The following is a 16,694-nucleotide window of genomic DNA, read 5'->3' as shown; positions in this document are numbered from 1 at the left end:
AAACTTTTGTTTAAAAAGGTTTTATTATTATTAATCACATGAGAAAATAATTGAACATAACATTATGTTTTCCTATTCCCCTTTTCTTAATTCGATTGTACGAAAAGTTTTCTTAAACTTACATAATACTTACCCACACTTATTGCTAACTTATCTTTTATTTATAATAACAGGCAAAACTAAGGGATTATTAAATATAGCAGCTGTCATACATTTAAGCCAGTCTTCAATACATTGGACAGCTCTAATTTCCGTTCCCAGAGTAAGTAAACTGAGATAAAACCAAAGGCACCCAACAAAATTGGATCCCATATCACATCTATGACCTAAATTACTTAAAATTATAAAACAATCAGTCTATATTCTAGTGTTAAACAAATTAATCTACTTCAAGTTTTCTGAAATTGCCTGTGAGGCCTCTCATGGCGTCTCCGACCGCGTCGGCGCCTGCGCAGGTGTTTGCGCCAGACTTCAGTGCAGATATGGCGCCCTCTCGCGCCGCTTCGCTGTACATTTCAAGACGGACCGCCATTTTGTCGTTCAGAAGAAGGATGTCACGTTTTCTGGCGAGTTCTTCTTTCCATAAATCTGGCAAGTAAATGAAATTTTTAGTTAGCTGAATTATTTTAGGTTACCAAAGATTCTCAACAGAAGAAGCGATAGCACTTTTACTTCTATTTATTCTTCGCCATAATTTTGACTTCTTGACGTTTCGCCAACAGATGTTAACGGATTTCTAAGTTTCAATAAAACACTGATACTCGGGTATTAGAGATTTTTGAGTTGAGAGGATTGGTCCTCTTCCCCACAAAAGCGCCGATGTTGTGATGACAGCCAGCACAGGTTTCTAACCATAATGGCCATGGCCGCTATCCCTTAAAACAAACTCACCAATCATTTCCTTCATCGGCATGCTACCGCCGTACTCCTTGGGTAGTAGACTCTTGTCAATCTCCACGTCTTCCACAGCGCTGTACAACTTGACTCTCTTCTTGATCTTCTCAGAGATGAGACCCATGCCGAAATCTAGTGCAAACTTGACAGTTGGATGGACGTTGACACCGTAGATCTCTTTGTGTCTCATCGGGAGGGTGCGCTGTGAAAGGAAATTTACATTGAATCAATTGAATTTTCGGAGTGATTCAAAACTAGGTGATTTAATAGAGATATAGTCTTGTGGTAATCTAACATAGCCCAAAGGATAACGAAACTGAAGTGGTAGTGGCTATATTAGAAGAAGAACGAAATAAGAACTCGTGGCTCTCCAGCAAAGTGGCTAGCAGTGGTTGCATGCGAAGGGCTGAAGATCGAGTTCAGTGGCGATGACAGTATGAATGGTAGCAGGCACAAAGAAAGTTTTGGAAATGTCATAAACACAAATCTGTAAATACCTCTCCATTCTTCACAATCCTGACAGCTTCCTTAGGAGTGAACAGGGTAAGATGGGGGAAGCTGACACCACTGCCATCAGCGTAGTGGACCACACCTCGGACCTGATTCTCCTCGTCTTCCAGCAGGGTCTCGTAGCAGATGCCCATTACTCTGCACATATCCTGGTTGGTGTACTTGTAGGGGTCGAACACACCTGTACAAAGAAACATGTATCAGGAATATGGAACAGTAAAGTCTCGTATCCATTTTGGAACACTTGGCACGGGTCATGTAGGAACACTTGCACATCACGTTCACAGATAGCACGGAACTTTGGATTAGCAACGTTCTCTTTCTCGCACCATTCATCAGCAACATGTCTCCAGATGTGTTGCGCGTACTGACTCCACTCGAAGTGATATCGTGCTCAACAAGTTGCATTGGAGTTGTTGTCCAACATTGCTGATCATTGTGTGAATCTTTGGTTCCGTGTCAAGTATTACCTACTAGATACGATGTATAATACTTACATACTTGCCTACGCAAGTATGCAAGGTTTAAGGGCTTTAAAGGGGGGCTGTAAGTAGGGAAGTAAGTAGGTACTGTTGGGTATAATCTTCTTATAGTATGACTGTACGACTAATAATGGGTGTGCGAATAAGTACAATGAAGTGTTTATAAGCGATAAATAGAGTGGGTTGTGTTGTTTTGTCAAAATTATTTCATTTAAGTATTGTAGGTGATAGTAAGCCTATAAACTTCATGTGTGTGTGGGAGATGTGCATAGGTTATATATCGCAGGTGTCGTAAGTAGTCTTGCATAGTGAGGTTCTGGAGCTAGCCTATTTAGATTAAGAGGATCCGGTCCCTCCAGAGAAATATAATGTTTTTGAATAAAAGATATCAATTGTAAAAAGTGTGAATTTACCAATTTATTGAAGTGTTGTTGCTAGTAGTATAGCTATAATGGCGAATGAATGTATGCACTTACCTATTAATTATAAAAATGTATAGCATTTTAGAAGCATAATATGTGAATTTAACACCGTATCTACTAATAAATAGTCGAGCTAATAAGCAAATCTTGAAACGATGCACAATACATAAATAAGCCAGATTTATCAACCTTCCCCGCTACCAGTATAAATAAATAACTGCAATTAATATAATATATGTAATGTGATATATAATATGCTTATGAGATAAAATAATATATAAAATGAATACTACTTGAAATTCGTTGATGATTATCATAAGGTTGTATATCTACCAGGCCTGTATATGACAACACGACGACCGAGCTTGTCCTTGAACGGACTCACAAATATGTATCTGAAAAAGAAAAAAAAGAAGGTAAAAACAGTGAGTTACGGATGGCAGCATAATTTAGCTGTTCGGCTGAGAACAGCAAGATACTCATTAACGCGTAACTTAAAAGCTAGTCACGGTTAGGTTAATCTATGCAAAACATTATTATCAGCATTTTTTTTGACTAAACTTAGTTTGCATAGGAGTAAAATAGAACACCGTACGATCTCCTGAGATAATATCCTTTGTGTCGGTAGCCTTTGTGTTTCTGAGAGCCTAATTACACGCAGTTTCGTTCAGTAATTTTGGCATGAATGAGTAACAATGGTATCAAATATGTGGATGACTCGCCATCCACTAATACTTCTTCGTTGTAAACTTGATACTTCTGAGCCTATTTCTGTCCAAATTGAAACTCTTAGAGGTGGTTCAAAAATGGTTTTCTTTTTGGGTGACATGACCACAACAAGGCTACACAGGTCTTTATGTAGTCTTCCTATAGCTTCTAGCAAAACTTTTACGGCATTAGCTAATCTCTAAAATAAATGGAAGGTAGCCTCACCCCAGGTCAATAAGTTCCATCATGACTGGCAGCTTGTAGTCCAGCTGGTTGAAGGCAATGCCCCAAGACTGACGCAGCAAGATGTAGCGCTCGATAGCCTCCTGTGCCATCGGAACGCTGAACTTCTTCGCGCGAAGAAACCGGAGCAGGTAACTGGCATCTTAAAGTGGAATACATACAATTGTAATTCATAAGGTAATAAATATACTTGAGATTATGTAAAAATGTCCAACACCTACATAAATTTCGCATTAGATATGCTCATTAACTTTACTCATCTAATCTAATCTAATCTAATCTTAAAGGATAAAATACGTAATTCTACTTTTTTTAATGTTCACTAAGCGTGTTATGAACTTTTTTGGTTACTATTTCCATTCATAAAATCATCAAATTAATCTAAATTTATCCATTTTTATTTGTTGTTATGCCCACAGAATTTAGCTTTACCGGTTAAGGAATAAAGTCTGTCTTCTTAAAACGTAATACGAGTTTTTTTTAATACCTAATGATTTCTAAGAAGTTTATTACCAAAGTAGGTATTAGGTTAATCTACCTTTCTCGGCCTCTCCACGAAAACTGAAAAAATCTGCAGTGTCCTATACACAAACCTTTTGCTCATTAGATTAGCCTTTAAATGCCATTTGACTATGGGAGCAGCTGCAACAACTACAACCAATCTACTAAAGCAAGGATAATGCTCTAATTGCTTGTGTACCATTCAAATCTAAATCTATTAAGTAGACCTATCTACTTACCCATCCTTATAGCCATAAACTTGGGGTTCTGCTCCATCCAGCTCCTGAGTGCTGCCAAAGCCTGCGACCTGGAGTTCTCAGTCTCCCGGAGTTCATCCTCAGCTACCTTCTGTGTGTCAGCAGAGAGGGGGCACTGGTACTCATCAGCTTCAGTCAGGAAACGCTTTTCGGTTCTTCTAGACATGTTTTTGGATCTGAAAAGAAAGAGAAAACCAAATTAAACTTTTATATAAGAGAAGTTGGTATACGCAGCAAGATTCTCCATAATTTCAGTAATGATTGAGGATGGATGATTCAGGTATCATCATGGTCATTCGCATCATCTACATTCATCAATCAAGATATTTTAAGGAAAACATCGGTGAATGGAAATAAATGGCATTGTTTCTTTTATTTAATACAGGGAAAACCGCATTGTTCGGAAGGTTAGGACTAGAGGTTACATGAAACCAAGTCAAGATTACTTGGAAGGTTGATAATATCGAAGTACCTAAGTAGTATTCATCGGAATGCTGCTTCGATCGGATCCTTCGATCAAGTACAGTCTAGTAGCATATTACCGTTAGGTACGTCTTAATTGTTTCCTCATTGAGAGAGGGCAGAGATTACAGCATTTACAAACTTAATTAGATACCTACAGATTATTACTAAATGAAGAAATGTAGCGGAAAATAGAAGAAACACGTTGGGAAAGGGAAGAAATAGGCCAAGGAAATACCCGCTCTTTACACTTATTCGTGAGTGGATCTGTATAGTGTATAGTCTTCCCTGATGTTTGAAACAAGAGGAACAATGCTTGTGCCTCTAATACAATATTGGTAAAAAATTGCGTGGGTATTTGTTATTAGATTTCCACACCCTTTCAGGAAAAGACGTGATGTTATGCACAATTAGGCTCCATAGAACCACGAGGTACTCTCTGCACTTATTTCGCCATTGCGAAAGCTTATAATGGCGGACACGCCACGGCAGTTTGAATAGGTTTGAATCAGCCCACTATAATTTGTTAGGCTTGGGAAATATTCAAGTATCTCAGCCCACGATTGCTGTGTCATAATAGATAGTGCCTGTTCGATTGATTTATTTTGTAACGTTACCTACATGTGCAATCTTATTCCGAACCACGTTTGAAAAGCATTTATCCTTATTGTCGTACTTACGCGTATAATTTGAATGAATAAGTATTATCCCGACTAATTTCTTTTATGCTACACACAGAATAATTTCCTCTTTTCTTACTTGATCTGGACTTTACTGAAATTATTTTCGATGTTTTTTCAAAGAAGTCATATCAGAAATAGCGTAGACAATTTAGTTTGTAACTGTAAAGGTAGGCTACCTTTTACCGTTTAGTACACGAAGTAAAATGTAACATATCATAACAATACCATCTTAGAACACTTTAAGAAGACAACAGCTAAATAGCGTCCGTCTTCAATCTTGGGTAAATAATATGACAAGTGTCCTTCGTTTAGGTATCCGTTGTTTCCCAACGCTTGCAAAACCTTGCGTGTTCGCAAACTATCGTCTGAGTGACAGACAATCGAGTAATCGTTTTGTCTCCCATATACTCGACAAGTTAAGCAACTAGCTTGGAGCATAAGTTAAGCAATGGATATTGGTATCAATTTTAAGTTTTTGTAATATAATCGTGATGCCCGAAAAAGGTCTCGTTTCATGTGCAAGTTCATAATAGTCGATGCTGCATGGCGATTGAATTACAAATGGATTTTATTTCATTTTTCGTAGTGGTTCGTCTCGACTTTAATCGGCTCCTATTTGCCAACGTACCGTTGAATATGTCATTTTTTTAAATTAGTAATAATTTAACGAGTTTCATGAGCAAGTTCATAATAGTCGATGCTGCATGGCGATTGAATTTCAAGTGGATTTAATTTCATTTTTCATTCGGGTTCGTCTCCGCGTTAGTCGGCTCCTATTTCCCAATGTACCGTTGAATTAGACATGTTTTCGTTTAGTAATAATTTAAGGCAGTTTCGTTGAAGCAGGGAGCCATTGGATGCAGATAATGAGCTGTCGTTCAGCGTAGAGGACTAGGGGGAGGTTTTATCCAGCAGTGGACATATTCACCGAATAAAGGTTAAAGCACAATAATTTGATGCAGATACCGGACAAGATGCACCTATTAGTTTAATACAGATGCACGGTATAAAATGATTTTCATTAAGCAAATATACAAGTTTGAGTATCCCTGAACAACAACAAAACTTTTAAACTTTACCACTGTTTGCCGAAATAGGTTAGAAGTATGCATGAGATAGTCATGGGTATACATTTCTTAGAAGAACAAACAATACCACAAACATTCTCCAACTTTGAGTTCACGGCCACTCACTAGGTGTTAATATACCCATCAAACATTATGCAACATCCTACAGCTTATTGGTAACTTTACTTTTATTGAATAATTAATAAGAATTAATAAAAGTTATTAAGTCTTGCTTCATCTTTAGCAGAACTATGGGCCTTCTCCACATAATAGGATATTGAAGTAATCTCATCGCTTCGCATGTTTAAAAGTATGCAATTAGATTGTGCAGCATCATCGAATGACCACTTGACCAGGTTGATGGGATGAATGTAACTGCGTCCTCAGAGTCGATATTCTAGTAACTGTAGCATAATTGTGGTTTTTAACACAAAAATGCTGACAGCAGTATTATAATTGGGGTACATTATCAAATATCTAAGACGAAAGGTACATTACGTACTGATTCTTGAACACGACACCTCGTGTTAACAGCCGGCATTACATCGTATGCAACGAAAACATGTGATTTTGTCCTACATATTATTTTTTTACAGGCTTATAATGAAAGAGAAATGGCTCCCATTTCTACAAGTAGGGTGCATCCATTCACCAAAATGCAGGTCAAGACCGGGCATGCAATGTTGACAGTAAACCAGTTTTTTAACCAACTGTCGAAAATGTGACCACCTACACCATACGTAGTCCCTTGTAACCATATAGTTGTGTGACCATATAGTTGGATAAAATTTACTAACCGTCTGGGTTTTTTTTTTCAGTAAGAAGAGTCAAAGTCATAATTATGTGTGCTACAATATTATTAACTGCCAATCAATGTTAATAATTTTGACAAAATCCTTCTAAAGATACGATTTTGAGATGAACTCGAAACAGAATGTGTTAAAACTCTTTGGTAGCTAAATCCACTAAATAATTAAGTTATTCTGATTGGCTGACTGCCTATAATTATCAAAGTTGTACCTTTAAAATTTAAATGAGATTTATAAGCATCACTTAAGTATAATCGTGGTTCAAACAATGTTTACTATGATACATCATTAATCGTTGTCAATAAAACCTCGACATTTTTCCGCATAAAACGTAAGTATTAATCTATAGCAAAGATCTTGTGTTGCCGGCTGTTGCAACGTTAACAATGAGGCAACAGAAGGCAGCATAATTTTGTTAATCTAAGTAATTATATGGTGTTACATAAGTTATTCCGATGTAATTAGGGTAGAACTGTGTCCGAGCCATGTCTTGTGAAACTGCGGTACTTATAGTACTGACATGTACATTTATTGTTGTTTCATTCATTCGTTGTAGGGCCTATACAAGTATTTAGGTTGCTATTCGAAAGTATTCGCTAATTGCTGATTAAAGTACTCGCACTTACTGTTGTGAAAAGGGCATTAGGATAGAGATGTAATAAAAGTCAACCGACATGTTTAATTGGGATACATAGTTTTGGAAATGTCGATGATAGTTTATTTAATAAAATAATAAAACAACTTCTATAAGCCGGACAAGGAGTCTCTGGTTCATTTCCCGGGTACGGCAAAGGAATACTGGGCTATTTTTGGTTTTTGAAAATTTGTCAGTAGTAGTAAGGAGTCTGGATTTGTGCCCAGTATATGGCAATAGGCTCACCTCCTATGGAACTTATAACACAAATGGTCAAAAGTGGGTGTACATTGTACACCTCTGCCGACCCCTTCGGAGATAAAAGGCGTGACGCTGCTGTAAAATAACATCTACTAAATATTTATGTTAGAATTCGTATCAGTGCCTCATATTCAACAGTCTATTTACCAATGATAACTCTCAAAGCAAAGCAAAGACCTCTTAAGACAACCAATGAGACAGTCCACACAATGCCGGCAAACTGGTTTCCCCAACAAACCCGAGATGAATCAACCGGAGTATTACAACAGTCTTACGGAATAGTTCACCGTATAACAAGCAGAACATTGATAAATGCATACAAAACATGCATTTGATTATTTAAAAGACACAAATATTGAATGTAACATGTTCTGAAGTATACCGTATAGATATAATATAGATTAAAGATAGAAATAGATACTGCCTTATTTAAAATAAAATACTGCCTTATTTTAATAAGGCTATCTTTATCTCTATTTCTATCGTTTATTGGGCCACCATCGTTTCATCGTCTGCTACAGTCTGCAGCTGGATTATGAGGTTCCTCTAAATAAGAGGGTATGTCATATTCTTTGCCAGCAGCTAAAAAGGTTCATGTTGATCAGGCAGGCGTAAGAGTTCTGAATTTTTATCCTCTTACGCAAACTGCCGCCGGTATCAAACGGATTCTTTTTGAGGGGACAAAGTCTTCTAATGACTTCATCCGCTTTGGGCGAGGCGAGAGGGTGTCAGCCTCTTACTGACTAATAACCACACCGTTCCTACTCCACCTTTTAGAGCCGGTGCCAGGGTAACCCTCTAGGCAGTCCGCAGCAGGTATTGAACAGATAGTGATACATTCTATTCCATACGGCCCCCACTAAACATTGAGTAAGTCTAAAATCCCAAATTTTTCCTAATCCGGGAATCACACCACGTCAGGATTGAGACCCCACGGTGAAGAAACTATTTCTTTATTTGCTACCATTACAACTAATAAGGAACTATTAATCATTACATTATCTATCTACGTAATACTGGAGGAGATATTCTGAATAGACCTCTTAGGTCAAAACTCAGAACGCTTTGGAACTCCACAACGCACTTACGAAAGTATTTCGACAGATAATCTCCACATAACAGTTCTTAATGTTTGTGCAATAACAAATTATAGCGACATTCAACACGGAATACGCATTTCATAAACTTCGACACGTGATTTGCTTTAATTTTACACGTGAGTTAAATGAGCTTTACATTAAATCAAAATGAAGTTAGTACATAATAACAACTGCACTTTCTGTATAGGTTTTCAATATTTTAAAATCAGGCATTTGTGTCAAGAATGCAAATAATGTTGATAGCAAAACAATATCCTTAATCCAGGATACCTACTATTAAAAAATAAGTTGTGTAAGTCAAGTCAAAATCTCTTTTTTTTTTTTTTTTTTACATTTAATGGGTCGACGTTTGACCGCTATCTCACCTGATGGTAAGTGATGATGGGGCCTACGGTGGAGCACGTCTGCCCATCGCTTCGTGCGAGTGGGTGGGATATCTACCATGAAGCGGTGACGCCTCGCCGATTGTCTTGTGGTTCGATGATGAAAAGGACTAGGGGGAATCAAGTTGTGCAATTCCCCCGCACACTCTCCGAAATGTATCCGGTAAAAAACGGAAAGGCTTGCGACCTTGCGCCTTTGTTCAAGGCTTTGAAGCCGGGCCTCCACAAGCGCATCATCGTTGATGAGCCTCTTGGCACGCCTTTCAATGTGTTCGAGCGCATCTAGCTGGCATTTAGCCGAGCCGTCCCAAAGGTGAGAACAGTACTCCATACATGACCGAACCTGCGCTTGGTACAGGCTCAGCAGTTGTTTCGGTGTGAAGTACCGTCTCACCTTCGAGAGGATACCCAACTCCGAGAGAGTTCATGGTAGAACGCCTGAACGAGTCCTTGAAGGCGGTTTCCGAATGGTGAGATGCCAACTTGGTCAGGTTCAATGCCAATAAAACCTAGGCGTGGCTCATCAAACGGAGTCAATTCCCGTTGGCTCATATTTTCCGGAATGTATCAATCTCAATAACTGATCTATTTGAGCTTCTTGGCGCTACTCTTTCGCTCATTGTCGACTTTGGCTGAACCGAAGGCGCATCTGGCTGGTAGGAAGTTGGGTATAGTATCGAGGGTGAGACGGTACTTCACACCGAAACAATTACTTGTAATCTACCAAGCACAAGTCCGGTTGTGCATGGAGTACTGCTCCAATATTGGCAGCACCAGCTAGATACCATCGAAGCCACCGAGGTTCGTGCTAAGAAGCTCATTTACGGTGATGCGGCTGTTGAAGCCCGGCTTCAAAGCCTCAATCATAGAATGGTTATAGGCTACAAGTTTTTTTGTGCGAACAGCAAAGGAGTGGAATGCTTTGCCCGCGTCTGTGTTTCGCAAATGTACAACCTGGGTGTCCTGGGCGGCATGGAGATTGTAGTTTAAATGTTTCTTGGTTAATCCAAATGTGTAGTCTTTTAGTCGGTTTTAATAACACCGGGGTACAAACTAGGGTTAGACAGATGATAGATATACCTATTCAACTGTGCCGCCATCCCACGACGACTTAATACCTAGACAAAGCAGATAATAATAATAAATGTTTAGTTCATTATAAATCATGCGAACTGTTTAGATAATTATTCTGATAAAGGTGTAGATTGCTTCCAACCACTTATAGTTATTAGGTTATTTTCAGAAGTAGACGTGATGTGCCTGGTATGTTGAAGATGGCTACTATGAGGGAATATAAAAATGGAAAAAAAAATTTACACATTAGTTTGGTAAGTAAATTAATTCTGACTTGACTTGAATTTAAATTGGATAATTTTTCGGTCCACTGAGATGAAAAAATTAAAGAACAAATACAAAAAAGTTTCTCCGTAGTTAATTTTTTGTTTAATACGGTGCTCGGGTAATATATTTATGTAATTTTTTTATAAATAGTTACAATAGTTTTTTAGCTATTCAGTTTTATTGTGTGGAACCTAATTAAACTTAGAAGTATCGTATATACTAATGTAATAAGAATAGAATTAATATATAATTTTACTCGGTTTTGTTTTAAGTTAATATAGGTACGGCAGTTGTTCAGTATTCGTACCAGTAGCTACTTCACCAAATTAATTAAAAAATTGTTGAGCCCCAGGTTACTATTGCGATATTTGCAATGCATAACACTTAATCCGGTCTGGATGTCGTAAAAAAAAATATGAGCTCATTAGTATTACGAGCCAGTTACTCCTATTCTTAACAGTATAAAGATTACATGATTGTCAGGGTCACGGCTCTATTTAATTGCATTTTTATGTAATGATTACAATGTTAGAATCGGAATAGCCGGCCTCATCTAGCTATTTGAAATATTGACGTGTAAAAGTGTTATTTTATGACCTATTTACAGAAATAAATATCATTTATCATTTATAATATATTCAAGAAAAATAATAATCGAACTAATTAAAAATCACAGTTTACCCACCTGTATTAATGGAGAAAAGCTCTTTAGTTTTGAGTCACAGAGGGACTCTTCATCATGAGCAGCGTGCGCAGACGCGGCGACGTCTTGCAGCTTACTCACTCACTCAGTAGGTAGTAGTAGCTTTTCTCCATTAATGTACGTGAGTACATCGTGATTTTTAGGGTTCCGTAGCCAAATGGCAAAAAACGGAACCCTTATAGATTCGTCAAGTCTGTCTGTCTGTCTGTCCGCCCGTCCGTCCGTATGTCACAGCCATTTATTAGTTAATTTAGTATGTCTCACGATAGTTATAACAATAATAATAATCGATCCGCAAGGCAGCTTGTGGCGAGCTGACTCCCGGGAGAGGCCCTACTTCTTAACTCCGGTTAGTACTCGTGACTATCCGGAGTGGCCTCTCCTACCTCACTCTTGCCTTAATCGACTGGTTTGAGTGGAGATTCGCAAGAGTGAAGTTGCCTTCAGCTCCACTTGGGGGAAGGACGTATCCCAGTAAGATGCTGGTAGGGGTCTTGACCGTACTTCCGGGATTGCTCTGATAGCCGTGGGATGCCCATCCTTCCTCAAGCAGCTCAAGACATGTTGCTTCCCTTGTCGCTACATGCTAGCGGCCGTTTCCGGGGGCCCATTATTGAGTTTGCGAGTCACCCCTGCCTGTTTATCCGTATTTTTCAATATTGGTCAGGGGCAGGGGCCATAGTCCCCATAGTTAACCGGTTAACTATTCCACAGCCACCCACACCCATATCCCTATCATTTCTTTTTACCATATCTCACAATAGTCCTGCATCAACCGGGGATTGTCCTTTGGTGTACTTCCATAGTGCATACAGGGATAATCGCCGGCTGATGTCCCATTACATTTAGATTAAAATTGTTCAACGGGCCTCTGCGAGTTGGCTTCGGCTCCTAGTACGCCTTCCAAAGGTCCGGGACCCTGTGGTCCCGAGATTATGTAAATAACAAACATAATAATAATCGAACTGATGACGTTCACCAAAATTACTTCTTTTATTCTTTCGAAGTTTAGGCTACTTAAAGACAGAGTTGCAACATTAAATGTGAGGTCCTAAAATATCAAAGGTGGTTGGTATATAGTTGGATGATTCAAGACTGAGCTCAGTGGTGTGTCGTTCAAGAAGTATAACTACCAGCAGGAACAACGAATGCACACGTGCTGATGATGTTATGTACAGAATGTCTTTGGTAGTCCAATCCATAAAGCAAGTACAAAGAGGAGATGCCATAATGTGATTGTGCACTGTGACACAACAAATGGGCCCTATCAAAAAGCGCTCAGAAAGTGGCACATTAAATTTGGGAACATTTTTGTAGTATGGGACCGCTAGATGGAAAATTGAGAGGAGCGTGTTTTGTTATGTCCCGCGTGTAAAGTGTCACGCATTATGGTAAAGGGAAATCCAGTTATGACATCTCTTAGTATTTGCGTCCTGGTCTAATCTGTATATGAATTTCATTAAGCTTATGCTTAGTCCAGCCTTTTCATGCAAAATTGTATAGGTATACGTATATTATTCGTAGATAAGATAAATTTCTGATCATTGGCAGTTATTAACAAAAACATTTTAGGAATCGGTGGCCAAATCTAGTGTTCCCTCCATACCTAACACAGCGATATCCACTTGTCGTTTGTCACTTGGCTAAAGTAAAATATGTAATTTTTATATTTAGATTTAAATTAGTCTTATCTTTATTAATTTTGGTTGTTCCATTCAAGTTTTTACGTAGCAAGCAATAGTGTATAATTGTGATTTATTTTGACACATTTGACCATCTAAAAATAAAATGTTTTTTAGCTTTTATGGTCATTCTAATTAAATTATAATAGGTAAAAAATACCCATGTACATTATAAGCATATTATGATAATTACATTTTAAAATAAATATTACGTGTAGTGGTAGTCGCAAAGCAGTAGGTAAATAAGTCATAAAACTTTTAAATTCGCATAGCCGTGTGAAAATATAAGAAACTTTTTTAATTATTACAATCCAAAAAAAAAAACCTCAAACTCAAACTCACTGTCCAGTAAATCCGTTCGTATTTTAAAAAAAGGAACACTTGTCAAATAAATTCGCGGGAAATAAAAATTATAGATAAAAAAAACTCACTTGTCAAAATTTCCCGCGCAATATCACAAAGGGCACGTTCACGTTGCACTGAGAGCGAGCGAGCACTGATGGCGGACACGGGCAGACTTGTTATTTTGCTTGCAGCTGATGATCGTTGCGCTCCACCGCAGTACATATTTAGATAACTGCGGTTTTCAGTGAATGTTACAGAGATTACAAACATTTCAATGTTTAGATCTGATATGTACAGCTTGATACCAAAGTCTTGCTGTGAAATCTTAGGTCAGCAGGTCTCTTTTATGTTAATTTCTTACTAAATCTAGTGTCTCGTTATCTGTACAAGTTTTGTAACATCGTCTCTAAGAAAACGTAATTACATCACTTTATCTTATTAATGTTTCAACCTCTATTTTTTAACTAATTTCGAAGAAGGGTTAGTTTATTAAGTTGCTGGAATGCTTAAACGTTATATTTTATAGCTTCAATCTAATAAAATTTTTGTATAAGACCTATTTCAATAATGCTATTTCTCTTTAAAAACCAGTAGGTAGGTACATAGAAAAGTTAAGAAAACCTATCGAGAGAGTGTACCAAAGAGTTTTTGTTGGTGTCTACCGAATTATATCCAATATCCATCTTCACCCTCGCAATTTTTCGTCTACTTAATTTTCAATACCCTGCTTTGGTACGGTAAAAAGGGGTGAATAGAATTCAAACGGTGAATAGACACAAGAATAAGGCGAATAGATGTTAGAAAAATTTCCCAATATTAATTCACCCCTTTTCTGTATCTATTTACCCCTTGAATTCTCTTCTCAACGTTTTATGGTAGGTAGCTTAAAAAATATTTGTCTATAATGTTGGCAGTCCCTGTCTCTATGTTTAGGCCGTTTTTACATAGGTGGGTACTTATTACAAGAGTTACATAAATGACAAAAAAAGTAAGGAACGATTAAGGTCACCGCAGTATATCCGAAATTACGCTGAAATTACTAAACGCAGTTGTTTATTTTTCACGTCTCGTGGGTAAAAAAGCAAGAGTTTGCGACAAAATCATTAATTTTATATTAGCATCTGTACCTATTGCTTCATTTAAAATTATAGGGTAAATAGTAAATGTTAGACTTTCAAAAAAATATTTAGTGCCTTGATGTTTTCTGTAGACATGTGGAAGATATTTTAGTGACGAATTTTCGCCTTTCTCCAGGCATTTTTGAAAACCATCCGAGACAATAACGAAAACGGCTGAAGTTACTGATAGACATCAGAACATGTTTAAAAATACATTATTTCTCCCAAAATGAGTTCCTTTTTTGGGGTTTCACAAATTGAACCTGACTCAAGATTTGTTGATGATTCATCGTACCCGGTGCTTTTCTTTTGTTGTTTTTCTGATGGTTTTCTTTCTTTCTATTCAGCTCTCACTCAGTCCGCGCCGCAGCATAAATTTTATAGATCACACGTTTGTTTTTTGTAAGCTTTTTAATTTGTTTTTTAGTAACCAAACATGATAAGTTAACGTATCGTAATTTGTAATGTACTTTCGACTACTTTAAAAGGTTCTCACGGAGCACGCAGCCAACAGTAAGGTCTGGCAATTTTTTATAATAAAAATAGAATCAACGATTAGTTAATACTATTACCATAGTAAGAGTTAACCTTGATTTCGTTCTTTTTCTCCTTGCACTTCAACTTAGCACCTGCGATGGCAATCAATACGCTTACAAACAGTACTTAATGTCTTCCTTTTTTTGTATATTGTTGTTCTATACAAAATAAGTAATGTCTGGAAAAGTCCTGCACATTAATGCAATCTTATCACGTTGTATTTTTTCCCATATCAAAACAAGGACGCCTTATATTAAGACAATTATGTTGAAAAACATCTTTAGTTTCCATTATTTTCGTGTATCTGGTCATACAAGTACGGTCACCTGTTAGCTACATGTGTTTCGCAATTGGCCATTGCCTTACCATCACCTGCCCGTGACAATCTACCATGCCTCACATTTACAAAATAAGTCCTTTCTACGAGCAGACTAATGAAAATATTATCGCCAAAAGTAGACTAAAAAGGCTAGCTGAAAATATGAAGCGTTATTAATACCTACTACTTAGCAATCTAGCCGCAAACATGAATAACATTGTTTTTTAAATTCATTCATTGTAAATTACAGCTCTGCTAAAAGAAAAATAAAACTACTAATGTAGAGAGAGTCCCGTTTAATTTATTTTCAGCGTAACACATTCAATTACAAAACTTTAGCTACCATTATATAACTTGCACATTTTTACAGCAATTATACTTCGTTCACAATTAGTTTGTGTAGAATGAGCTTGCTTTTTGATTCTAACAATAGATATGCTGCAATTAACAATGGATTTAGGCAATATGTTGAAACATCTTCAAAATGAGTGAGGCATATACCGTTAATGACCTTTTGTAAACGAGCATACTGTATGGGTATACAGTACAAAGCTGTTGCGAAAATCATAGGGTATTGCAAACCTTTATTGTTTGTCTTTTATGGCTTTCCAAAAAGATTGAAATATAGATCGATCATTAACCCATCTCTCAACCTTGACTAAAAACCACTGACAACTGCAAGAGTGTTAAATTATTCAATATTGATAAATAATACTTGATAATTTCAGCTCAAATAGAAATTACGAACACTCGGTTGGGTAACCTAGGTCAATAAACTGGACGAACTAACTGAATTGAACGCCAAGATCGAGGTTAAGCGGTCTTTTTTCAACTCAAATCGAGATATTAAATAAAACAATTCTTACGAGAAGCATTAGAGAACTAAAACACTACACTATTTTGTAGGTAACAGAAACAAAACATTGATGATAGTAACAAACACGTTGTATTATTTACTACCATTCAATACAAACCTTACGCAAAAAAACCTATAAATTGAGTTTCATAATAAGACGTGAAAAAATTTCTTACTCTGAAAACAAAAGGTTTTGCACACTAAATAAAAAAGAAAGAGATAGTGATGGATTAATTCTTGGAGATAGAACGAGACACCTACAGTCTGGGCTACCACCGAATGATCAGGTTATCAGGCACCACACAGTTATGTCATACTTGAGGTGCTGAGCTGAGAACTACTGACCCACATTCCACTTTAAATGATCTTAATTCATT

General features: G+C 37.3%; 1 protein-coding gene across 3 annotated transcripts in view; it reads right to left on the bottom strand.

Moving 5' to 3' along the window:
• Positions 1-4: 4 nt before the first annotated feature.
• Positions 5-16,694, bottom strand: part of LOC118263381 (alpha-tocopherol transfer protein-like) — an 82,395-nt gene continuing 65,705 nt past the window's right edge. The window contains exons 1-7 of one of the 3 annotated variants that reach the window (XM_035575327.2): positions 13,574-13,740; positions 4,000-4,193; positions 3,242-3,401; positions 2,642-2,703; positions 1,392-1,585; positions 892-1,096; positions 5-588 (exon numbers count right to left, since the gene is read on the bottom strand). In XM_035575327.2, the coding sequence (XP_035431220.2) occupies positions 380-588; positions 892-1,096; positions 1,392-1,585; positions 2,642-2,703; positions 3,242-3,401; positions 4,000-4,183 (1,014 nt within the window). In that variant the 5' untranslated portion in view covers positions 4,184-4,193; positions 13,574-13,740 and the 3' untranslated portion in view covers positions 5-379. Of the gene's footprint in view, positions 589-891; positions 1,097-1,391; positions 1,586-2,641; positions 2,704-3,241; positions 3,402-3,999; positions 4,194-13,484; positions 13,508-13,573; positions 13,741-16,694 lie in introns of those variants that run through there. The other 2 variants (XM_050704280.1, XM_050704281.1) reach the window with 2 other exon arrangements.

This window comes from Spodoptera frugiperda, chromosome 25, assembly GCF_023101765.2.
Source record: "Spodoptera frugiperda isolate SF20-4 chromosome 25, AGI-APGP_CSIRO_Sfru_2.0, whole genome shotgun sequence".
Classification (NCBI taxonomy): domain Eukaryota; kingdom Metazoa; phylum Arthropoda; class Insecta; order Lepidoptera; family Noctuidae; genus Spodoptera; species Spodoptera frugiperda.
The sequence above is the reverse complement of the archived record's forward strand: the minus strand, read 5'-3'. Positions and strand labels throughout refer to the sequence as shown.